The sequence below is a fragment of the Salvia splendens genome, chromosome 4, assembly GCF_004379255.2.
Source record: "Salvia splendens isolate huo1 chromosome 4, SspV2, whole genome shotgun sequence".
Classification (NCBI taxonomy): Eukaryota; Viridiplantae; Streptophyta; class Magnoliopsida; order Lamiales; family Lamiaceae; genus Salvia; species Salvia splendens.
In genome coordinates, this window is record NC_056035.1 from 12,739,629 (window position 1) to 12,764,260 (window position 24,632).

General features: G+C 38.9%; 2 protein-coding genes, 1 long non-coding RNA gene and 2 other non-coding genes across 5 annotated transcripts; 3 read left to right on the top strand and 2 right to left on the bottom strand.

Moving 5' to 3' along the window:
- The first annotated feature begins 390 nt into the window (after positions 1-390).
- LOC121799214 (plasmodesmata-located protein 2-like) lies at positions 391-2,014 on the top strand. The gene is made up of 3 exons (XM_042198552.1): positions 391-1,309; positions 1,429-1,589; positions 1,727-2,014. Exons 1-2 carry the CDS (start codon positions 583-585, stop codon positions 1,581-1,583), a joined length of 882 nt encoding a protein of 293 aa, XP_042054486.1. The 5' UTR covers positions 391-582; the 3' UTR covers positions 1,584-1,589; positions 1,727-2,014.
- A 369-nt stretch (positions 2,015-2,383) lies between these two features.
- Positions 2,384-3,731, top strand: LOC121800540. The gene is made up of 3 exons (XR_006050534.1): positions 2,384-2,488; positions 3,425-3,484; positions 3,593-3,731. It is a non-coding gene; the product is annotated as an uncharacterized LOC121800540 (long non-coding RNA).
- Positions 3,732-14,312: 10,581 nt separating this feature from the next.
- LOC121799178 (nuclear transport factor 2-like) lies at positions 14,313-19,006 on the top strand. The gene is made up of 9 exons (XM_042198520.1): positions 14,313-14,558; positions 14,675-14,809; positions 15,305-15,611; positions 16,336-16,637; positions 17,167-17,338; positions 17,698-17,819; positions 17,936-18,001; positions 18,430-18,508; positions 18,726-19,006. The coding sequence occupies exons 1-9, from the start codon at positions 14,520-14,522 to the stop codon at positions 18,776-18,778; spliced, it is 1,275 nt and encodes a 424-aa protein (XP_042054454.1). The 5' UTR covers positions 14,313-14,519; the 3' UTR covers positions 18,779-19,006.
- Positions 19,007-23,962: 4,956 nt separating this feature from the next.
- On the bottom strand, positions 23,963-24,039 carry LOC121801728. The gene has a single exon (XR_006050663.1). It is a non-coding gene; the product is annotated as a small nucleolar RNA R12 (small nucleolar RNA).
- A 58-nt stretch (positions 24,040-24,097) lies between these two features.
- LOC121801695 lies at positions 24,098-24,220 on the bottom strand. Its single transcript, XR_006050633.1, has one exon. It is a non-coding gene; the product is annotated as a small nucleolar RNA SNORD14 (small nucleolar RNA).
- Between the last annotated feature and the right edge of the window lie 412 nt (positions 24,221-24,632).

Below are 24,632 nucleotides of genomic sequence, written 5' to 3' on the forward strand. Positions count from 1 at the left end.
AGATGACTCCTAGATACGAACAAAACTATCTACTTTGGCTCTTGACACTAGCAAAAATTTTAAAACTATTCCTTTATCCCATAAAAATAATCTTCTTTTTACCATATGCATAATTCGTGGTCGATACCATTATATTCAAACTCCGAATTTATTTGTAAATAAATACTAAGGTGTAATGCATGCAAATATTTTAATATGCAATAGGATTAACTATAAAACTAATAACAACACACTCTATAATACCAAAAATATACCATTTTAAATATATGAATCACAATCCACTAAACTTTGCCAACTGCAAAGGTGACAGAGCAAAAAGAACACGCACTCCTCACTCCAACCGTCTCTCTAAGTCTCTATCTCTATCCGCTTCTCTCTCTCTCACACATACACACACAACCAATAATCATAATTGTAGCCAAAAATTATAATCTCAATCGATAAACTCTAGAAAGAAACAATACAATTAAAAAAAAACCACAGTCCCCGTTCAATTTTCTCCAATAACATTCATTATATAAATGATCCACAACTTCACATGCAATAGGGTTTTACGAAAAACCATTTTCAAAGAAATTCAAAATGGGCCCATCTCCAATCATTTTCTCTCTCATACTCTCTCTCTCCTCCATCCAGGCGTCCTCCTCCGACTACACCACCTACGTTTTCAAAGGCTGCGCAGACCAGAAATTCCCCGACTCCAATCCCCTCTACAACCAAAACCTCAAAACCCTAGCCTCCGCCCTCACCTCCCGATCCTCCGCCGCCAACTACTACAAAACCTCCTCCGGCGACGGCGCCTCCGCCATCAACGGCCTCTACCAATGCCGCGGCGACCTATCCTTCTCCGACTGCAGCCGCTGCGTCGCGAAGGCCACCTCCATGGCGGGGAAGCTCTGCGGCACGGCCGTGGCGGCGCGCGTCCAGCTCAGCGGCTGTTACATCAGGTACGAGATCGCCGGGTTCCGGCAGGCGAGCGCGACCGAGCTGGTGTACAAGGTCTGCGGGCCGGGCCGGGCCGGTCTCGGTGAGAGGCTTGACGCGGCGCTGGGCGGGATCGCGAAGGGCGTGGCGCCTAGCCGGTTCTACGCGGGCGGGTACGAGTCGGTGTACGTGCTAGGGCAGTGCGAGGGGGATTTGAACAGCAACGACTGCGTGAGCTGTGTGAAAATGGCGGCAGAGAGCGCTAAATCGGAGTGTGGAAGCGCAGTTTCTGCGCAGATATATATGCTGGAATGCTATATTAGCTACACATACTACCCTAACGGCGCTCCTACCAACCATCACTCGTCGTCGATTCCGTCGTCGGGTAATCACTCACACGAAATCGATCCTGCCCTCTATTTGAAGTACTGTACTAGTAATATTGCATCTCTCTGTCTTTCTGTTTTAATTAAATTTGGAGATCGATGGTTTTGAACTTTGAAGGGAGAGGGAAGAATACGCAGCAGACGGTGGCGATTGCGATGGGAGGGCTAGCGGGAATGGGGCTCGTAACGGCGTGTGTGCTGTTCATGAAATCAGCTTTCAAGAAGAAGGCTTATGATGATCATCATCATCATCGATCCCACACACACTCGTAGTAAATGGTGTTTATTTTATTTTATTTTATTTTATTTTATTTTATTTTATTTTATTTTATTTTATTTTATTTTATTTTATTTTATTTATAAATGTGTATGTTTATGAGTAATGATCGAATGATGATAAGTATTGATTTTGGCAGGCAAAATTTGGAGGATTTGATTGGGAAGGAGTAGTGGCAGTCGCAGATTAATTTTGTTTTTTATTGGGGAATGTAAAAAGGAAAGGGGTTATAGTAGTACTACTAGTTTTGGCTTTTGGAAGTGGAGTTTTCTTCGTGCCCAAGGTTGTGAATCATGATGCTTGGTTGATCTCTTTATGTTGAACAACTTTTTTTTTTTTTGTTAAAAAAGAGATTGAGAAATGTCAGTTTCAGCAAAGGATGATTGTTGTGAAGATGAGCTTTGAAATTGATACTACTACTTTATGATGCTGAGATGGCCTATTTAGCATTGCCATTTGTGTGTTGGCTATTGCTCAGTTTCTTTTGATTAACGTCTACGAATTCACTTTGACAATATGGAATTATATAATAATGGGGTGTTTGGTAGGCATGTTAAGTTATCATAAGATAATTAATTATGATGGGCTTTAAGATAAGAATTAAGATTAAATCTAAGATAATTTATCAAGTATTCTCGTTTGGTAACAATGACAAAAATTAGGATAAATACATAAAATGACTAATTTAACCTAATTAAATTAATCTTATCCCAAATTTGTCCCTAGCACACATATCATCGTTCATTTCTTCCCCATTTTCTCTTAAACCCAAAAGAGTAGGGCTTCTCCAATCCGGCTTCTCTCCAATCCAGCGCCTCTTTCCAATCCAGCAGCGCCTCTTCTCCACCCATTTCTCTTGTTGCAACATCTCTTCTCCGCTCATTCCTCTGCATCTCTTGAGGTAGCTTCCGTCGATTACTTTTTTGAATTACTTTTGGTTTTGGAAAAATTGGTTGGGAAAAGTCGTAGGAACTGCAATGTTATTAGTCACTGTGTGTTGCCAGAGCTTAGATTTTCTGTTTTTACCAATTTATTAGGTTTGAATTTGACAATTTTGATATTTTCCCCTTTTCTGGTTAATTTTGATATTTTCCTCTTTCTGGTTGGAGCTGCAGCTGCTAATTTTCTAGTCCCATCCAATTAGGCTTTCAAATCAATGCTTATGATTCTGATCTGGTTTCTCCACGTGAAGACTAACACCAACCATTTCGGCTTTTCACTTTTGAGGCTTCATTTTGGTTGATTTAGCTCTAAGTCATGTAATTGTTTTCTTTGACCTTGTATGATTATATGAAAAAAATTACGGATGATTTATATTTTACTTGGATAGATTGGATCAATTATTATGCAGCTGTGACTTAGATCTAATTAGGATAGATGAATTATGTATACAAGGAAACTTTTGTTGAATTCATTGTAATAGGAGAATTTATGTTCCAAATTGATGCCGATCTGGGTTTAAAATCTGAGTTGTGGGTACCACAGCACCTCTAATGAGGCGGCTTGTACCCGAGTTCATGTTGCGATTAGCCCGCAGAGTCAGCCCATTCTGACTATTAATTTCACCAAATTTATAAGTGTGGAGTTGAACCTATTGTATGTTAGAAGCCTTGTATATAGACTTGTGTCCGTGAACTGTGATGGACTAACATTAGCATATTCTTGTGGCATTTGTTGTTGAAATACAGTGTAACATTATTGATTAAGAGAATCGAGACAATTTGTTGTTTGTTGTTAGTTTGGCATAAAACAGTGTATTTGGGGATGCTGTTAAAAATTAATTGCATTCATAATATACCTAACTCTGTTATTTTTTATTTTTTATTTTCTGTTATAGGGTGAGTGAAAGCCATGGGTGATGCAAGGGGGTCTTCTTCCTTCTCCAACTTAAATTCTGGTATAACATTTATGAAATGAATAACATTTATGAAATCAATACTAATGTCAATATAAAATTATACATTATTGTTTCTGATAATTGCATTCCTTTCTAAATCAATCACAGGTAGTGTTGATCATGCTCTTTTGAAACCTGTTAAAATCGAAAAGGGAAGGCGCGCTTGGTCTGTCCGGGAAGAAGAAATATTTCTATCTTCGCTGAAGGAACTTGTCGCAATTGGATGGAAGACGGACAACGGATTTAAAGGGGGGTATGGAAAGAAGCTTGAGATAGCCATGCAGCGTGAGTTCCCATGTACAGACATCAGGGAAAAACCTCATATTAATTCGAAGTTGACAACGTGGAAGAAAAACTACTCCTCATTGGTAAATATGTTGAGCTTGAGCGGTGCTGGATTTAACGTGAGAGGAGACTTTTTAATAGACCTCAGCAATGACCAGTGGGAACATGTTATGAAGGTAATTTTCATAACATGAAGCATTAGATTCTGATGATTTTTACTGACACCCTAAATCTCATCGAGTCTGCATTTCTGATTGATAAATCACCCTTCCTATCATTGTTACAGACATTAAAACACCATTTTTTCTTGATTTATTGATGCCTCTAACTGTATAGGGAGTAATACACTTGTTGATTTGTTGTTCATAGATGCAAAAAACTGATGGTGTATCATCCTAGTCTTAGAATTAGTTGCTACTGAAAATTTTACTCCTATGCACTTGCAATAACAAAATTACTCGTCTTCATTTTCAGGTTGATACTAATGAAAAGTCTATGAGGAATAAGACATGGCCATACTTCGACGAATGGAATATAATTTTTGGAAAAGACAGGGCCAATGGAAATAGTGCTGAGGGCCTAAAAAAAGCAGTGAATGAGTTAGATGCACAAGAGGCCATGGGAAATACAAATACTTCTGGAGAGCATAGTATCAACGTGGACAAGGATGATATCACGGGGGAGGAGGATGATACTGTTTCATTTTTCCAGGAGTGGAACAAAGGGTTTAAAGCGGAGTGATCGGAAAAGAAAAGGGAGATGATTCGACAGATCCTACCTTTCAGCTGCTTAGTAAGATGCACGCTGACACAACTGAAAGTTTGAAGAGTGTGTCATCAAGGATAGGGGTGGGTAGGTACGGTATACCTTACCGAAACCACCATACCGTATACCTTACCGTAAATACGGTATGCGAAAAAATCATACCTTTACCTTACCAAAGTTTTCGGTATATCGAACTTCGGTATACCTTATTTTCGGTATGACGAATTTCCATACCGATACCGTACCTCATTTTCGGTATACCATACCGAAGTTCGGTATACCTTACTTTCAACATCAATTAAAATAGAAAATTAGATTTTTTAGAATATTATGTATATTTTATAATTTTAAAAATAAATTAAATATAATTTATTCATAATTATATTTATATTTCACAATAGATTTTATAATTTAAAAATATATAAAATATATTTTATATATAATTGTGTTTATATTTTTGTGGTATATACCTTAGTTTACGGTATATACCGAATTTACGGTATATACCGAATTTCGGTATGCAGCGGTATACCGCGGTATTTGAAAATCCATACCGTTACCTTACCGAAATTTTTCGGTAAGGTATCATACCGTACCGAAATTCATGGTATACCAAAAATTCGGTATTTTCGATATTTTTTCGGTACGATAAGGCCGGTATTTCGGTATTTCGGTATTTTTCTCCAGCCCTAATCAAGGATAGGGTACGAGATTGACCTAAGCAACAAATGAACAAATATTGTCAAGATTTTGGGAGGCATACCAGGTCTAGCCCAAAGAGATAAATTTGAGGCAATTCGTATCCTACTTGAGAAACAGGAGCATCTTGATGTTGTCATTGCCTTGCCTGAATCTGAACGCCTCGACTACATTACCTACATTCTCGATGTTTTTCAGAATAAATGAACTTGATTTGTAATCATTGCTTAATAGGCAGACTTTAGCTTTGACTATTGACTAAATGAGCTTAGGTTGTGTACTGCAGAAAGTGTACCAAAGTGTTTCTCAGGAAATTAATGCCCAAGGTTTATGTTTCTTTTGCTTTTCTTTGTGAATCTATCTTTTTCCTTCACCTGTTGATTGATGTATTTTACAGATGCACTAGCAAATGCTAAGCCTAAAACCTATCTTGGTCTACCCATTCTGTCCAAAGCCTCAATTTTGCTTTTTGAATATGTGATGTACTGAGCAAAATCAAGATTGTCTTTTTTTTTTCTTTCTACCTTGACTGTGTTGATTTTGGCTATAAAAATTCCTATAAAAAGTTAGAACCCCACCAAGTGACAAGAAACAGACATTGAATTATGTAGGGATTCAAATCCATAACACTAGAACAAAACACTTGATTATACTAAAAAAAATCGATAGTCAACAAGGACAAATGTAGTAGTAATGCATCAAAGTAAGACATAACTAAATTCTCACTTGCCAAATATAAAACACAAAAGAGTCAAGCTATGGTACTAGAAACCTACAACCATGACATTTCAACTATAAAATAGAAACCAAGCTCTGGTACTTTGGCCATTCTTGTGGTAGTCTTCACATCCCTCCTTCATTATACTGACAAAAAGAGAGGGAGAGAGTAATTGTGTGGATTAATGTAGTTTCCCAGAAAATATCTAATAAAATTATGCGAAAATTATATGATGTTTGTCTCACATTTAGCCACATTGCTTGTGCAATTTCATCGCGCTTCTGATTCCAAGTAGTTTGATTAGAAAACATATGAATCAGCCGATATAGTTCGATTATCGCATCTATAATTAGGTAAGTAGGAGAGTGGGCATCAACGTCACCCGGCATCTATCCTATTTGTGAAAATAAAGCTATATCAAATCCATATAAAAGAAAGTAAGACAAGATAAATAAGTACTCACATCCATGCTACGAGATATCAAAATTATTTTGATGTCAAGTTCAATTATTTGTTCAGCTGAAATTTGAAATTATGCATTTGAACAATACATGCATTCTTCTTTAACTCAGTTTATGCTAATCATGTACAAACATAACTTGAGCACGATTATTACAGATTATTCAGAAGTGGGAGTAGCTAAGCCCTATTTCAAAATCCATTTATCAAAGGGGAAAGTGAACCTAAAGGTCTTTGCAAAATTAAATCTACTGTTTTCAAGTATAAATCAAAATTTTTTTTCAAAAACACCTTCACGGTGGAATTCATTCAAGTATAAATCATTAACATTTCATCAAACACATTGTGGGCAATTTTATTTAAGCACACAGAAACCACTCCACACAATCGCACACACAGGAAACTTCTCTACAAAAATCAATGATCTAAATTCACGACGCAAAATAATACATGTATCTATCTCCAAAGTTTTAATTTTGGCAATAAACAAAAGCACATGCTCCCTTCAAATTTCCTCATTCCTACATAATAAAAGCAATTTCCACCTCCTAAACAAGGAATAACAATCGAATATGACTTACTCAAAATTGATTGAACTCTCCCAGATCACATCAACATATCAAGCATTCCGTCACAGTCGAGGAAGGAAATCACAGTCTACAAGGTGACACGTCGGCCAGCTGACGTTCTAATCCGTCGAAGTGAGTTGATCGGCGGCGCCGTCGGAGAGAGCTTTCCCGGAAATTAGGGCTAGAAGAATTGGGGATTTTAGAATTGGGGATTTTTCATAAATTAGGGCTACAGAATCGGATACAAGATATGAAAGAGGAGGGTATTTTAGTAATTTTATATTTTATCTGGGTGATGGATATGGGCGTGATAAATTATCACACCTCTTTGGGCATGATAACATAGATGAGAAAATGAACTAATTTATTTCGGGCCGAGATGGGCCGAAGTCTTATATAAATAATTTATCTTACCTACCAAACACTCATATAAATCAAGATAAATCAAGATAACTCATCTATCAAGGGCTTATCTTAGCTACCAAACACCCCATAAGTTTTTCAAGAACTGGAGTGGAATGTATATTTGGATTCTATCAGACCTTGGAAAATTTCCCGTTCTTTGTTTTCTTAAATTTCCTTCTGAATTTGGGAAGGACGAGTCTCATTTTTTTTCAACTTTTATTTGGATATGACATAGCAGGTTGCTTTTTATTTTAGAAATTTCTTCTAATGAATGAATTTTTAACATTTTCTATTTTTTTCCCAAATTTATTTTCTCAAGTGAAGATGATGTGTTCGTTAGAAGTGTCATCATAGCAAAAGATAAGAGTTTTTAACAACTTAGTTTGAATAGAAGAATGTAATTTGTTTGTTAATACACAAACTTTTGAGATTTTCTTGTTTACTCGTACGAAATATTTTTTTGAATTTTCTAAATTTTTAGATTTTCATAATTTCCAAAACCATAAATTTCTCTTTGAAATTATTTAATATCCAACATGCTTTTTAATTCGGGTATGAGCATCGATTTATAGGAGTATTTATCAAATTTTAAAGACAATGAAAAAAAATGGAAAATAAGTAATCCATTAGTTTTTAAAAATTACTTAACTTAAATAAAAAATATTGTATAATCAAAATAAAATTTGTCGGTATTGGAATTAGAATTGGAATAATTATCAATTCAAGAATTTCAATTCTGTATCAAAATAAACTAAATGGGCCTTTGGAAAGGATAACTAACTAATACGAGTATTATTATATTTCTGGTTAAAAAGAGTTAACATAATTATTTACATTAAAAATTGTAGAGGTAGAAAAATGAGAGAGAAAGTGCACTGTGCACGAGAGATGTTATATTGGAAATAGGTTTTTTATTTTTAAAATAGATGATCACTTTTTTCACTTTATAATGGAGTATTAGGAAAAGAAGTAGGGAGTATGAATTATAGTAGGTGATCCCTTCATACCGCTGTGTGCGTAACTTTGAAACTAGCCTAGTGCGTTAACTAAATGGAAATGTATTAAGTAAATTAACAAATACTTGTTGGTCAACGCTTGGACCAAAAGGTCACAAGTTTGAGTTTACTACGATATGATCGTAAAAATTTGTTTATTTGATAATAAAAAAACATATTAACAATTGAATCAAAATTCCAGCTCATCACTTGACTCGTAGCTGGAAAGATATCCTACTTGGTAAAGGTGAAGTGAGGAACCATAATGATATAATCCTCGTTAGTAGATCGAAGAACAATGATGAACAAGCTTAGAACATGTTGTGGAAGACTTGAAAACGTATAGAGGTCATTTTACTAATACATTTTACTATTTCATTAGCCTAGGGATTTCTACAATTTTTTTGGTTCTTTAGGTCCTTGTACCAATATATTTTTGTTTAATTAGGTTCTTTAAAAAAAAGTTCTTCATTAAATCCATATACTAATGCATTTTGATTTAAGAAGTGTTTATATTTCTATTTTTAATTTGATTGGATCTTTATTTAATGAATTTTATAATTTAATTAAATTTTCTCGTGTTACTTACATTTATTTGTTTTTTATTTTTATCTTTAAACTAATTTAGCTGCAATATTAACTCGATAATAACTTTTAAATGATAAATTTATAAGTTAGATAATAGGAAATATCAATAATCCTTTTCTCTTTCTTAATGATTATTGAATCGATAGTGCAGCTAAATTTATCCAAAATACTTAAATAAGTAAGGGGAAAAAAGAAAAATAAACAAATAAAAGTAATTAACGCAGAAGGTTAATTATATGTTGAAATGTGGTAAACAAAAATGTACGCACAAGATTTAATCAGATTAAAAACATAAGTATAAATAAAAATGCATAGCCTAAGGATCTAATGACACAGAAAATTGTAAAATATTGTAATTGAACAAAACATATTGGAACAATTATCTAATGCACCAAAAAAGTAGAATGACGTGATGAAATAAAATCTACTAGTACAAGGAGCTCTAGAGGTGTTTTGCCAACAAATAAATAATTGAAATGGTCTAACAGATGTTCACACAACTTGAACAAATTCAAGCATATGTATTGGTAGATTAAAACATAAATGAGTGTGAATATTCATTTTATAAGTCAGATAAATTATCAATAAATTAAAAATTTAGGAAAAAACTCAATAGTAATAAAATTCAGATAATATTATTAATCTTAAATGTCTTAAAAACGTTTTTGACATGTGCCTTGCCTTTATATGGGTAATGAAAATTTTGAAAAACAAAAATAAAATAAAAAAGTGTAATTATTAGAAGGAAATTAGATTAAAGTCAATTAATATACTCATGTAATCTTAGATGTCTTGACAACGTTTTTGACATATGCCTTTATATAGGCAATGAAAATTTTGAAAAATAAAGATAAAAAGAAAATTCTAATTAGTAGAATGAAAGTGAATTAAAGTCGATTGATATGGGTCAATGATTCTATTAACTAGGAAAGTGAATAACTGCATAAGCAAATTCTTAACTTATGCACAACAAATATAGAGTATTTTCGTATGCTATTTATAATCACTTAGCAATTTTCTTTTGTTAGCATGATTGAGTTATATAACCTAGAAATCTCACCTAAATAATGCGAATCTCATCATCGAACAATCACATATTTCTTGAAGTTCACGTATGCATATTTTTAAGACTAATTGCCAAATTCTGCAAAGCCTTCGACCAAAATTAGAAAATATAACATGACTTTTAATATATTCCAATTAAATTAGGTTCTTTGAATTTTTGCAATTACTCCCTCTGTAGTGAGAGATTTCGGAAAAAGGGCTCAATTCGCAGGCCTTTCGAAATTTGAGATTAAATTCGTTGACCTTTCGAAATATGGGATCGTAGCGTGCGAATTTTTCGAAATAAGGTATTTTCGAATTTTTATGTATTTTTACTTCTTTTTTCATATTATTTCTTTCAACTGACCAAATTATCCCTAATATTTTTTAACACAATTTTTAATTTATTTTATTCCATCAACCACATCTCTAGCTCGAAACCCTCTCACACTCTCATGGCGGAAAACGCCCATTTCAATCCCTTCGTCCACCAAGGCAAAATTCCTTCACAATTGCATAAACCATTTGCTAATCTAACTGATCTAACCGTAAAGGTCCCACCATCCAATTTCAATTTTCTTTCATGTATTTGCATTCATGTAATCTGCAAATTAAATCAAACCTTAAAGAACACGAAATTGAATTAAGAATTTAACTGGGAAAAATGAGGCATGCCGAGCTGGAATGGCACCGGGCAGTAGTTGTAATATAAGCCTGCGGGAGGCAGCGACGAACTGCGACAGCGGCGGTTTGACTGCGGACAACAGCAGCAGCTGCCCTCGGAGGACAGCAAGCAACCCGCAACGAAGAAGAGGCGCCAAGATCTTCTTTTGTGAGAGGAGATCGAAAGGGAAAAGATAGGGAGGTAGAGAATCTAGTGTGCCAGACATAGGATGCAATCGTGTTAAGACGGGGGAGGAATTTAAGTTTTTCTCATTGAATTTCTTTTAGATGGATCATCGGGGAGAAAGAGTGGACGGCAACGAAGGGGAGGAGGAGAATGAGGGTGGAGGCGGCGATGGTAATTTATCAAATTGGAGTTAAAAATTTTAAATTGTACTATAAATATTAGGGGTAATTTGGTTAATTTGTAAATATTATAACAGAACTAATAAGTGAAAATACATGAAAATTTGAAAATCCCAAAAAATTCGCACGCCACGATCCCAAATTTCGAAAGGTTAACGAATTTAATCTCAAATTTCGACAGCCTTGCGAATTGAGCCCCTTTTTCCGAAATCTCTCGTCTGTAGTAGATGCGTTTCATTTTGAGCACTCATTTTGGAAAAATTATAATAAATAGTTAAAGTGGAGAGAAAGTAAAGCAAAAAAGAGAATAATATAGTTAAGAGTGTTCACTATATTATTCTTTCTCTTATTTTACATTTTCTCTAGTTTAATTATTTATTATCATTTTTTAAAACGAGTGCTGAAAATGAAACACCTCTACTACAGAGGGACGAAGAGAATACAATATTTGTAAAATTTTATGCAATGTCAAAATTTTTAGTGTCCGGTTTGTTCTCAGTATAATATGTATGTACTAGTATTTATTTTATTTGGATTTGAACCTAAAAGATAACCAATTAAATGAATCGAATGACCAATATGGATATGTGATGGAAGCCTGTCTTCCAAATTGTAAGTCACACAAAGATAAAATTGGGGTGTCAAACAATTTTTTATTTTTGGTTTTTTAGACTAAGAAATTTTTGCAATTTGCAAAAATTTCCTCCACCGGCCATTGCTGGAATATGGAGAAGTATTTTAAACAAGTTTTCTAGAAAAATATTGAAAAACTCCAATATACTTAGTAACAAAATTACTTAACATGTTTATTAAAAAACTAAATTCTGTATTAAATATTGACAATAATCTCTATAATTCATTATTCTCTCTGATTTATACAAGTATTGATAATTTGATATTGATTAATCACACAAGTAAGCTCCTTCCAAAAAAGAAAAAAAAAACACTCCTTCAAAATGAATTTATGTGCCCCTATAATTTTGAGTGAAGTTTGAATATTTATGTTTAGAGCATCTCCGGTGGTCGGCTAGCGAGCGGCTCGCCGATTTTTGGCGCTCGCCGAACTATTGCAGCCGTCGAGCGCCAAATCGGCGAGAATTTCGGCGAGGGAACGCCGATTCCCTGGCGCTCACCGATTCTCTCACCGATCGGCTCGCCGCTATTGCAGCCTCCCGATCGGCGAGGAACCGGCGACCCAATTTTTTTTTAAAATTTTCGAAACACTATATATACGCGATTTGCGGGACATTTTCATTCACACCACTTGTTTTAACGAGTACTCTCTCTATCTTAATTTCTGTACAAGATCAACAACTTGAAATGGATCTCAACAACGAGCCAAATTCAAGGTCGAGCGGGTCGCAAACTCCCACGGTCCCCGTGGGAGGTGGATGGAATCAGATGCCGGGGTACTACAACAACATGTACCCCTGGCAGCAGATGATGCCCGGGATGGCGATGATGCCGGGGGGTCAGGGGGGGACCGGGGATGCATCCCGGGATGATGATGATGCCGGGGGGTCAGGGGGGACCGGGGATGCATCCCGGGATGCCGATGATGTCGGGGTGGGCACCCGGGATGCAGGCGACGACGGGGTACCCGGCGATGCAGGGGACGCCGGGGATGGCGGGGATGCAGGGGACGCAGGGTACACCGTGGGGGCAGGGGACGTCGGGGGGCTCTAACGTCTATCGCCCCAGCTTTGATTTTGGTATTGCTGCTTCGCACATATCGACCCCAGCGGAGACGCAGTTCGAGGGGATTGATACCTTCTCCTTAGATGAGTTGGGTATAGATCTCGGGGCACCGGACACTCCCGTGGGGCGGGGTCGAGGCGCGCCCAAGAAGAAGAAGGGGAAGAAGGTGGTCGGCGAGTCGTCGCAGCCGGAGGTACGGAGGAAGTGGACAGACGCGGAGAACGTCGCGTTGTCCAAGGCGTGGGTGAGTGTTTGCGATGACCCCCTCGCCTCGAACAATCAGAGGATCGTTAACTTGTGGGCTAAAATAGCAGCAGCCTACCAGGCATTTTGCCCAGAGGGGAGGCCACGCAGTGGGGAGGAGTGCCGGAAGGGGTGGGACCGAATCCGGTCTGGGGTCTCCCGATTTTCGGGCTTGTACACCAACGCCCTCCAAATGAAGTCCAGCGGCCAAACTGACGACGACTGCAGGAGGCTGGCGGAGAAAGAGTTCCCCCAGCCCGGGCTTTACAAGGACTTCAACTACTGGAACTGCTACGAGGTGCTAATGGACTCCGAGAAGTTTCGGGCAGGTGTCGACGCGGGCTGGCCGAAGAAGCAACGCCTGAACTATTCAGGTGATTACGCCGGAGGTAGCAACGGCGGTTCCCACGACCTCCCCGAAGATGCTCAGGAGACCCCGTCCCCTCCCTCGTTTACTCACCGCACTCGCCCGGTTGGTCAAAGACGGGCGCAACGCCCTCGCCAGGTCCCAGGAGGTCCAGTCGGCATCCCCCCTGTTGGCAGCTCTACAGCCGACCTCGTCTTCTTGGCGCGTCAACAAGCGCAGGCTCAGATGATCAAGGTCATAGATCAATGGAAGAATGCAACTGACCCCGAGGAGAAGAGTTTTTTTTTCACGCCGTGCTCGTGAGTATGCGACGGGATTTGAATCCCGGCGCGGCACAGGTCAGGGGCTCTGACGCGGGCTCAGATGCCGCATATTTGGGGGGCCGGATAGCGGCGACGACGGCGAGGAGTGATGCGGCGGCGGAGGGGTGGGCCCGTGCGTGGATTAGGATTTTTTAAGTAATGTAATTTTTTTTACTTTTTTTTAATTAATGTTTTTTTAAAATTTAATATTATTAGAGAATTTTCCCGTATATGTGTCGTAAATTTAATTCCGTATTTTGTATGATTGTTTAATTATTTGTTTTTAGTGCTGATGATGTGGCAAGACTATGGTTGGACAGTTGCTTGTCCAGTTGTTTGTCTTGCTGATGTGGCAGGAGGAATTTAGTACTGCTAATATGGCATGACTAGGCTATGGCTGAGCTATTGCTTGTTCGCTAAGCACGGGAGATGCTTTTAAACTAATTATATCAACAATAGTTGTCTTATTATGTCATCAATAAATATAAAAATGTTTAAGTTCGTAAATCAAGATTTACCGCATTTTGCGATTACCAAAATTATCAAAATATTCGACAGCAGAATCAAAGAATTCATTACATCCGTCTATAAAATATCACATTCGACGGTCAAGATCCTCTTAAACCCCTGCGAAACAACGGTGAGGTAACGTCGGATACAATTCACTGACAAAAGAAAATAACGAAAAAACCCCAGAAATATAAGAGAATTTATCGTCTCTTTTCCGAAAAGCCGTTCTCGTAAATCATAGAAACAACGGGATAAATTCCTTTAATTATTCAAATAAACGCGAGCGACGAAAATTCCATTTCGAATCGAGAAATCTCGATCTAGGGTTTATCATCGCCGTCGGCGGATTCGATCGGAGAATGGCGAACCAGTACGCAGCTCAGGTCACTGCATCTCAGGTAAGTCTTATAATCACCTTTCGGATCTGCTCTGCATGTTTTGCGAGTAATCGTGAGTTCACCTCTTCACTGGTGTATACCTTTGTGATTTAATCGTGGTTTTTGAAATTCTTCAGGTTGGTTCGTACTTTGTTCAGCAGTACTATCAGGTGTTTCAGCAGCAGCGGGAGTATGTGCATCAATTTTACAATGATTCGAGCTCCATGATGCGAGTTGACGGAGAATTCAGCGAGTCCGCCACGGATGTAATGGTAAATGCCGTTACACTCATCGCAGATCTCAATCAATGCTTTGAGCGATTAAGAGTGTTTGGCTCTGGTTAATTTGCTTAAACTTTTTATAACTTATTATTAATAGGAAAGTATGTTAAATTTGATTTGGATCTAATTCCGTGGATCAGAGATTTTTTTTTATATTTGGAATCATCTGGTGGAAACAGATCCGGTGGCTTGTGCAGTCCTTTTTGCTCCTTGGCTGTAGCTTAAGCAGCTTAGTGCTAATTAGTCATGTGCGAAGCAATTGAAATTGTCTGTGCCCTATTTTGAAGCTTCTTTAATCTGGAAGCAACATTTTTGCTTTTGCTGTTGTCGTCGTGGCCAATGTCGAGCACTGCTATCTAAACCCCTTTTAGTGCATCTGCATTAGATTTTTTCTGCCTGGATCTCTTATGGATTTTAATCAATGTTTATAGGTTCCAAGCCTATTTTGCAGTTGACTAATGAACTTGTATGTCTTTTTTGCTGCAGAAAATTCATGAGGTGCTTATGTCTCTTAATTTTTTGAGAATTGAGATCAAGACAATAAAGTCTCTTGAATCATGGAATGGAGGTGTTCTTGTAGTTGTTACTGGCTCTGTCAAGTTGAGAGACTTCAGTTATTGGAGGAAATTTGTGCAGACCTTTTTCCTTGCTCCTCAAGAGAAAGGTTACTTTGTTCTGAATGATATGTTTCATTTTGCTGATGATGAGGTGACAGACCAACCTTCAGCTCCCGTTCAGGAACAGCATGTTGATTATCGTCCGACTAGTTCATCTCATCTTCCTGATCCACCTGGTATAATAGACTGCACATAGTCTTTTCATTTTTTTAAATATGTTTCCTGTATAGTGCTCAAATATCATTCTTATCTCTAAGAGTCACTAGCAGAGGCTCTTGTGTTTGTTAAATTTTTTATGGTTGGTGTATGTACTGAAATTGAAGTCATTATTTGAATTAGATATAGTCTAAACCACTATACAGTGTCTTGTTACTGAAAATTATAGTACGAACATACTGATACTCATTGTATCAGTTTTAAAGTTATAGTAACTTTTTCCATGTTCTTCAGCTGAAGTAGGGCTAGAATATTTTGCTCAGTTTTTCTCTTATTACGCATAAATGAAAACTATTATTTCCATTAATGCTATTAAGCAAGATTACATGAGTTAAATGTATTCTAAAATTTTGATGTGAAGCAAATGCATGTTTAACCAAGTTTAACTTAAACCTACCCCAATGCTACATTGTCCTGAAGATTGATATTCGTATGAACTCACAGTTCTCTTTGTGAAGTAGGTGTTTGGTTTAATACATAAGGTGAAAGGCTTAATTCTGCAAAAGTTACTACTTTTTCATCTCTGTTACTTCATGTGGTCTTTTTTCCATTGCACGGACAAATGGTATATGGAAACTTCTAGACTTCATGATGAGAAAGTTGTTGCAGTTTTTGAAGCTCAATATGTGGTAGTTGAGACACGTTATCAATAGTCTGATTGAGTGTGTTCTACAACTATAACAGTTTCCGATTATGCATTGGAGGAGGAGGTTGGTGAATATGGTAACACTGTTCACGTTGAAGGAGTTGAACCAGTTGAAGAATACAGTTATGAGGAGCATCTTCGACAGGATCCTGAGCAAGAACCTGAGCTGGTGCCAGAGCAGGAGCAGGTGCCAGAGCCTGAAGTTGACAGATTTGAAGAGGAACCTCATTATGAAGAAACAAGTCATGTGCTTCAAAATCCACAAACTACTGTGCATGAACCTCAGCATTTTGTGGAGGAACCCATTGGAGAACCAGAGAAACTCACCTATGCATCTATAGTAAGTATCATTGTCTTAGCTTACACAAAATTTTAGATTGACACTATCTTTTAAGCCATCTTAAATTTATTTAGCGTCACAGTCCAAGAATGTGATTAAGTTGTCCTACCTGATAGCATGCTGGAGATGCAAAAGTTCAATAAACTGCTACACATTTGTTGACTGTGAAAGCTAAGCATTAGTCTAGGATTGAGTAAAAGTATTAGCTTAAAATTGATCATATGTGGCTATGTTCCACTGATACTGCATGTACAGTTGAGCTCTTGTGGTATCTCAGGTGCTATTAGTCTTTGCTTACTTTAAGCTTAGAAATTTGAGATATGTCAATTTTTATCAGCTGCTGGCTCAGTCGGGTTTTCTCTTCTAGAAACTTGACATATACATTCATTTATAGTGTTACTGATTTTTCTAGTAAATGTCAACCTAGAAGTTTCTAGGAGTTCAAGATCAAATATATCCTACTTTCAACTTTAAATCCAGTTACTTATAATAACTATTTCTAATTGTCAACTCCCTCTTGAATTATAAGTTGCGGGTTAAAGGAAGAGCTCAACCCCCGCCGATTTCTCAACCAGCTTACACTCCAAGACCATCTGTTGCAGACTGGGACCATATTTCACAGCCAGTGATGCAGCAGCCAATCTCTACTCCTCCATCATCTGGTCTGGATGTCATGGAAGAATCCTTATCGGCACAAGAAGGTAATGGATGACAGTTTCCTTAATAACTCTGCTAATGAAACCATGCAAAAAGGCTAAATATCTAACCTCCTTTTGTTCATTTAAACCGCAAATTATTTTGTATTTGCTGTGTCTGAGTTGGGAGGTTCCGTTTATAAGATTGTTAAAATACTGAATCTATGTATGTTATATAAGGCTCAGCTTTGGGTGTGGTTGACATTTTATCATTTGTTCCCATGACCTTCTACGAGGTGTATTGATGGATTATTGACCAGGAAATATGGCTAAAAATATTTGCCTAACTTTTCTACTTATGAATATTTTGACTGCTAATTAACTGATTCCCTAACACACCAATTTGATGACATTTACTTTGTCAGGGGAACCAAAATCTGTATATGTGAGAAATTTGCCATCTTCAGTAACAAGTCTTGATCTTCAGCAAGAGTTTGAAATTTTTGGGAGGATCAAGTATGATGGAATCTTCTTGAGGAACCGCGTGGTATTTTTCTTTCCCACTCACTCACACACACACACACACACACACACACACACATATATATATATATATTTAATGTATTTGGTTGTGGAATCTCTGAAATGTATCTTGGTGCACAGGATACTGGTGTCTGCTATGCCTTTGTTGAGTTTGATGATATTCAAAGTGTTCGGAATGCTCTCAAGGTATGGAACTTACTACTTTTGAGGAAGAAACAATGGTGTATAATCATTTATCTAGTGTCTAGAGATCAAGGTGGGAACTCTTTCAATCATACTATTTGAGGACATTTTAGCAGGTTTGGCATTTGATCAGTTGAGAATATTAAAGCTATATTGATGAGAAACTTGCAGCTTAAAGAAGTATTAAAGGCATATAGAGATTTTCCATGCTGTGACTATAGTGAACTATAATTTTGTAGATGGTGTGATTTTGGGATGAGTCTAATGCTGTTATATTTTTTAACTTTGAAGAAACATAATCTGTTTCTGGTTGTAGATTATCTTTATCATCTATGGTATCATTAATGTCTTAGATGGCATCTATACTCCGTGCTCGAGCCTTACTTTTATGTTCCTTCTTAATTTGAATCAACGGCCTTTTCTTTTGACAGGCTTCTCCTATTCAATTGGGTGGAAGGAAAGTATATGTTGAGGAGAGAAGACCAAACAGTGGTGCTGCTCGCGGTGGAAGTATGCATCCCCCCCTGCTACATTTTACTATAAATTTGATATGCCTTGATTGCTTTCTGTAGAATTCCTATCACTCCATTGAAGAAGCTTTTAGGCTTCCAAAATATATGGAATGTTGAGCACTAGACAATGTTTTTATCTTGTATAGCCCTGAAGATATATGGATTGAATTTCTCCTTCGCTAACAATATTCGTGGCTTGAAAATTTCTTGTTCAGGGGGCGGGATTCGGGGCAGAGGTGGGCGTGGTGGAAGGAGTTCTGGTAGATGAGCTAAATGCAGCAGAAGGAGTTAGATCCTTGTAACTTATGGTTTCGGTGGTGCACTTGATGTAGTGTTGTATCATTCCATAACAAAAGTGGTTGGCATGTTGCCATGACTTTCAGTTTTATTGCTGAAGCAAATGCTTCCTTTACTTTGGTGTCTTTTTTTAAAGTGAAACTATATTTTGAGAGATCTTCTGAGTAGCCCTGGGGCTCAAATTTTCTCACGTTTATTAGTTTTGCTGTGTTCCCCTTGGTTGCTTTTCATCTTCCAATTTTGGCGGAGGGTTCTTGACTTGTTGTACCAGTAATTAGAAATTTTAACTGAGATGTTAAATACTCCGTACTACTACATGTAGTTTTTCTGTTGGTTTCCATGTGACAAATAATACCAAGTGGGGATGCCAAACGTGTTAGTCTATCGGATTTTGGGTCAATCATGTTCAGAATGCCGAATTAATAGGGTTGGAATATTAATTTGTATTTCGGGCCAACCTTGCAGGTTAATTTTTTTTAAAGCAAATAGTTGAAAATAGGGTATAAGAGCACCCACAACCGTACTCTTGCCAGCGTGTACGGTTGTGGGCCTGACCCCACTTTTTCTGCTTGCTCTCTGGCAAGAGCACAACACCGATAGCTGTGCTCTTCTAGCACCATTCAATTTAAAATTCAATTAAACAAAAACATTTCCATAAAATTAAAATTCATTAAAAAACCACAATAAATATTACAAATTACAAATAAAATAAAAAAGACATAATTAAAATCCTAAAAATTAAAAATTACATAATTAAAAAACTAAAAATACCTAAAAATAAAAAATTACATAATTAAACTCCTAAAAATTAAAAATTATATAATTAAAAGCTAAAAATACCCCCGTGGATGACTACTCATCCGGCGGCACTACCCCCAATTGTCTTTGGAGGCCCAATATCATGGCCTCGTGCGATCAAAGTTGCGAGGGGGTCATAGTAGACCTATCGGCCATATTGAGTTGGGCCAAAAGCTGCCACAACGAGTTGGTGGGGGGTGGAGGTGGCGCATATGGAACGGGAACGAGAGCGGGAACTGGAGCATCGGTGGTTGCAGCCGCGGCTCGACGGCGGTTGGCCGTCGGCTTCTTCCTTCCTTGCGGTCGGCGTTGGGAACCGCTCGGGCCGGCGTCGGGGCTACCCAAGTTAGCTCCGGCGAGTTGGCTAGCCACTTCTTCGGAGCCGGCGTCGGAAAGGGATACCGACCTTGACCATTTGGAGGAGCCGCTAGAGGAGGATGTTACGCTTCCAATATACTTCGGGTGCGTCCGCGTCTCCTGCCAAACGTTGAGGTACTTGAACGACTTGTAGTTCATGGATTGGTAGGTGCTCAACGCGGCAGTGATGATGTCGACCTCGCTCCGGCCGCTCCCCGCATTCCGCTCTTCCTGGAGGAAATAGCCATTGAACTTGCCAATTTCATCGTTGGCTCGATAGATGGCGTTGCACACCATACTCTCGTTGCGCTCGATTGTTCCCGGCGGCTGGTTTTCATTGTACCGGCGAGCGATACGCCACCAAAAGTGATCGCCGGATTGGTTCGTGCCAACCACCAGATCTTCAGAGATTTCCAAGTACGCCGTGAACAATTTATCCATCTCCGCCGGAGTGTACGGTGTGTGGACACCGCGAGTAGGAGGAGTCAGAGTTTGGGAGGGGGCGGTCGGCCTAGGCTCCAGTGTCCACCCGTATCGCCCTTCGGGGGCACCTTGGTCGTCGATTGAGTATGGCCGGTAGCCACCCGGAACGCCCGAACTTTGGGTTTGAGGAGGGGCCGAATATTCTGTTTCTGGACTAGGAAACGGTTGTGAACCGAACCATTCGGGGTTCCAACCATGGGAGGGCGGGGGGTCATCGCCTTGGCCGGACATTGTTATGTTGTTGGAGTGGAAGAAAGATTGAGAATGGATATGAGAGATAGAAGATGAGAATGAGAATGAGAATGAGAATGGAAATTAGAGAGTGTAGATGAGAATTGTGTAGTGTGGGGTGAATTTTTGGGTGTGAAAGTGGGGTATTTATAGATGAAAATGTGTATTTTTGGGGGAAAAAATAAAAAAATTTAAAAAATGATGGAAAGAAAACGGTAAAACACGGATATTTTTTTTTGGGAAGTGGAATTTTTTAATCAGTTTTTTAAATTAAAAATTAATTTTTAATTAAAAAAATAATTTAAAGGCAACGGCTATGCCGTTGCCTAATCGCGTGCCGCTTCGTCAGCTGCTCGCTGGCACGGACGTGCTCGATGCATCGAGCAGCGCCGTGCCAGCGGCGCGAGCGCAGCGGCAGTGGAGCTCGTCCTTGGCACGGACGGACGGACGGACGCCGTCCGTCCACCGTTGCGGATGCTCTAATAAATTATATAATGAAAGAAAATTTTGAAATTTTGGACTATTAAAATTTTATGATTAAAGCATGTATTTTAACTGTAATAATTTGCAACCAATTTTACAAATCAGTCGACGATTGGGCCCTACCGGCCCAATCGGACTGACCCGATTATTTATCAGGTTGTAACTTTGTAACCATAATAACCTTTTAAAATTAGTGAGTTATGTGGGTCAGCCCACCAGCTCGTTTAAATTTTATATCAATCTCTTTGTTTTTGCTGAATTTGTCCAAAGGACCTAAACAAACATGTAAATCTCTTCAAGAAATTTTTCATTGTCTCATTGTACTCTGCTACCCTTAGAGCATCCGCAATAGCGGACGTCGGGGTGGACGTCCGCTATTGCGTCAAACACGACGGACGCGGACGTCCCTTGCGAACGAGAGGTCGTCCATCGGTTTCCACGTGTGTCACGACGGACGTCGGGGCGGACGTCTGAATTTTCGATTTTTTTTAAAAACTCTATATATACGGCTCGTTGCACTTCATTTCATTCGCACCACTTGTGTTGACGAGTTTCTCTTATTTCTCTCTACGTTTCTATCGATAGTGATAGTGGTAGTGGTGCGGGTGGTAGTGGTGGGGTTGCTGGTGACAGAAGGCGTCAAATAGCGGAAGGTTGCGGGCCTATACGCCCGGCGAGGTACATCGTCGGATACAAGAGCACCTGCAGCGGCATCTGCATCCGGTGGTACCTCGCCCCATCATCCATCGTAGAGCTGTTGTACCCCGGGACCACGTCGCTGCACATCGCCGGTTGTTTGAGGACTACTTTGCGGAGGAGCCTCGGTTTGGGGATAACTTTTTCGGCGACGTTTTAGAATGCACCGGCCGCTATTCATGAGTATCGTGAACGCTTTAGAGCGCCGGTACAATTATTTCAGGTTCAGGGAGGATGCGAGTGGTAGACCCGGTCACACGCCTATACAGAAGTGCACTGCCGCAATCAGGCAGCTAGCATACGGAGGCGCGGCCGACATGCTAGACGAGTACCTCCACATCGGCGAGACGACTGCCTGCGAGTGTCTGATGTACTTTTGTCAGGGCGTTATTGAGATATACGGGGAAAGGTATCTCCAGAAGCCTACCCTCGAAGACTGCCAGCCTCTGATGGATATGCACGGGAATCAGCACGGGTTTTCGGGAATGTTGGGCAGTATAGATTGTATGCATTGGGAGTGGAAGAACTGCCTCGCCGCTCGGAAAGGGTTGTACACGACCGGCTTCAAAGGCAAGAATCCCACGATGATCCTCGAAGCCGTAGCTGACTACCGGCTATGGATTTGGCATGCGTATTTTGGAGTAGCTGGGTTGAATAATGACCTCAACGTCCTAAATTCGTCGCCCATTTTCAACGAGCAGTGCATGGGAGTTGGTCCGGCTGTCAATTTCGTCGCCAACGACAACCAGCACAATATGAGCTACTATTTGGCGGATGGGATATACCCTAGTTGGCCCGTCTTTGTGATGACGATTAGATGTCCAATCGATGAAAAGGTCTACTTTGCGGGCCGACAGGAGGCGGCGCGCAAGGATGTGGAGCGGACATTTGGTGTGCTACAGGCTCGATGGGCGGCAGTGTAGGGTCGAACACAGATGTGGTATCCTGAGTACATCGCTAATGTCATGTACGCATGTATTATCTTGCACAACATGATTGTCGAAAATGAAGGTCCAGCGCTGACTGATTGGACCAATGATGATGCTGATGCCGCCGGTCCAAGCCACGGCGTGGCTACCACCAATGTACGAATGGGGATATCTCATGGGAACGTCGATCAGATCCGTGCATTTGCCGACATGCGCCAACAAGAAGCCCATATTCGATTCCAGAATGATATAATTGAAGAGTTGTGGACGCGGTGGGGTGCACGTTGAACAATATATTTAATTATGTATTTTTTAAATTTATGTATTTTTTTAAATTTAATTATGTATGTTTTTTAGAAATAAAATCGTCGCATTTTCCCGTATTCGTGTCGAAATTTTAATTCTGTAATTGTTAATTTGTGAATTTGTGAATTTTAATTATTGGGATGTCCATCGGGATGCCCGCTATTGTGGAGTGGGATGTCCTTATGACGTGGCAGTGTTGTGGAATGTCCTTATGACGTGACATGAGGTGTTTTGGGATGTCCGTCGAGATGTCCGCTGGGACATCCGTCCATATTGTGGATGATATTAACCATCTTATTTTATACAATTGTGTCTATGGGGGACCTTCCGGTGAATTTTCTCCTCTCGTCTTAAATTATGTTTTAGGTGTAATGAAACAGTCTCACTAAAGGATCTCAAGTTGCAATTGTTTATTTTAGGAAGAAATCCCCTCGAATTCCATTTTAGAACTGCCATTATTTATGTATAAATGAATTAACGGGAGAATTTATTGCAAAGTATTGTTATTACGTATTACATCGATTTTATTGAATATAATTGTTCATAGGTGAGATAGATATTCAATATCTTCAATCTTCATTATCAAGTTTTAGGTTTAAATAGTTGAAGAAAACAGGAACCAATTGTCGAAAGAGGACCACAAACAAGGGATAGACTAAAAAGAAACAATAAAATAGATTAATCCATTTCACAAAACCAAATCCAAAGATGCATTAAAATTGAAACAAAAAAAGTAGTATATGAAAATTGCAACAAACAAAAATAATAAGGAAAAAATAGGAAACAAAAAACTTGGTGGATGAAGAATCATCCGACAAAGAGAATCCCGCTGTAATTGATAGAAAATAAAAAAAGAAAGATGACGATGGCAAGATAGTCAGAAGTAGCTGGTAGTGATCACAGATCGAAATCTCATTGGGAATCCGTCTGATTTTTTCATCATTCAATTCAATGCATCATCCGAAACAATTTGAAAGAAGAAAAATCAAATGGAAAATAGAATGGGGCGGCTCAGACATCCAAGGAAGGAAAAAGCAGCATATGCTCTCAAGCCTGGCGAAGGCGAAAGCACTTAGGCGGCCACTGCGAATGTTTTGAGAAACAAGCCTTGCAGTTTGGCATCATCGCCCACCCATCACAAAATACGAATGCAAATTATAGAAAATAAACAAATACGATACGATACGCAAAAGATAGACGAGCTGCTGGCTTAAAATTTGTGAAGAGTGAATTGGTTATTTATACAAAAAAAAAGAGGATTCGAAATTGATAAGGTAGGGTTAGGGTTTTGAAAAGATAAACTGCGCTGCCGCAACAGCTCTACTTTATTGATTTGGGGGTTTTACTGCCTACAAATGTTTTTTTTTTTGGTATCGCCTTGAGTAATCCACGACGCCTGTTTTTATCTCATCCTACATTTTGTCCCATTTTATTTAAGAATAATATTTAGAGCATCCTCATGTCAACGAGCACGGATGTGGGCCCAGACCCACTTTTTCTGCCTGCTCTTAGGTAAGAGCACAACACACACATCAGTGCTCT

What these genes read in the sequence shown, in the direction of transcription:
- LOC121799214 (XM_042198552.1), top strand. Translation starts at nt 583, where the DNA reads ATGGGCCCATCTCCAATCATTTTCTCTCTCATACTCTCTCTCTCCTCC. An exon ending in GTCGTCGATTCCGTCGTCGG is followed by an intron (nt 1,310 to 1,428) that starts GTAATCACTCAC and finishes TGAACTTTGAAG; the next exon opens with GGAGAGGGAAGAATACGCAG.
- LOC121799178 (XM_042198520.1), top strand. Translation starts at nt 14,520, where the DNA reads ATGGCGAACCAGTACGCAGCTCAGGTCACTGCATCTCAG. An exon ending in AACTCACCTATGCATCTATA is followed by an intron (nt 16,638 to 17,166) that starts GTAAGTATCATT and finishes TTGAATTATAAG; the next exon opens with TTGCGGGTTAAAGGAAGAGC. An exon ending in GTGTTCGGAATGCTCTCAAG is followed by an intron (nt 18,002 to 18,429) that starts GTATGGAACTTA and finishes TTCTTTTGACAG; the next exon opens with GCTTCTCCTATTCAATTGGG.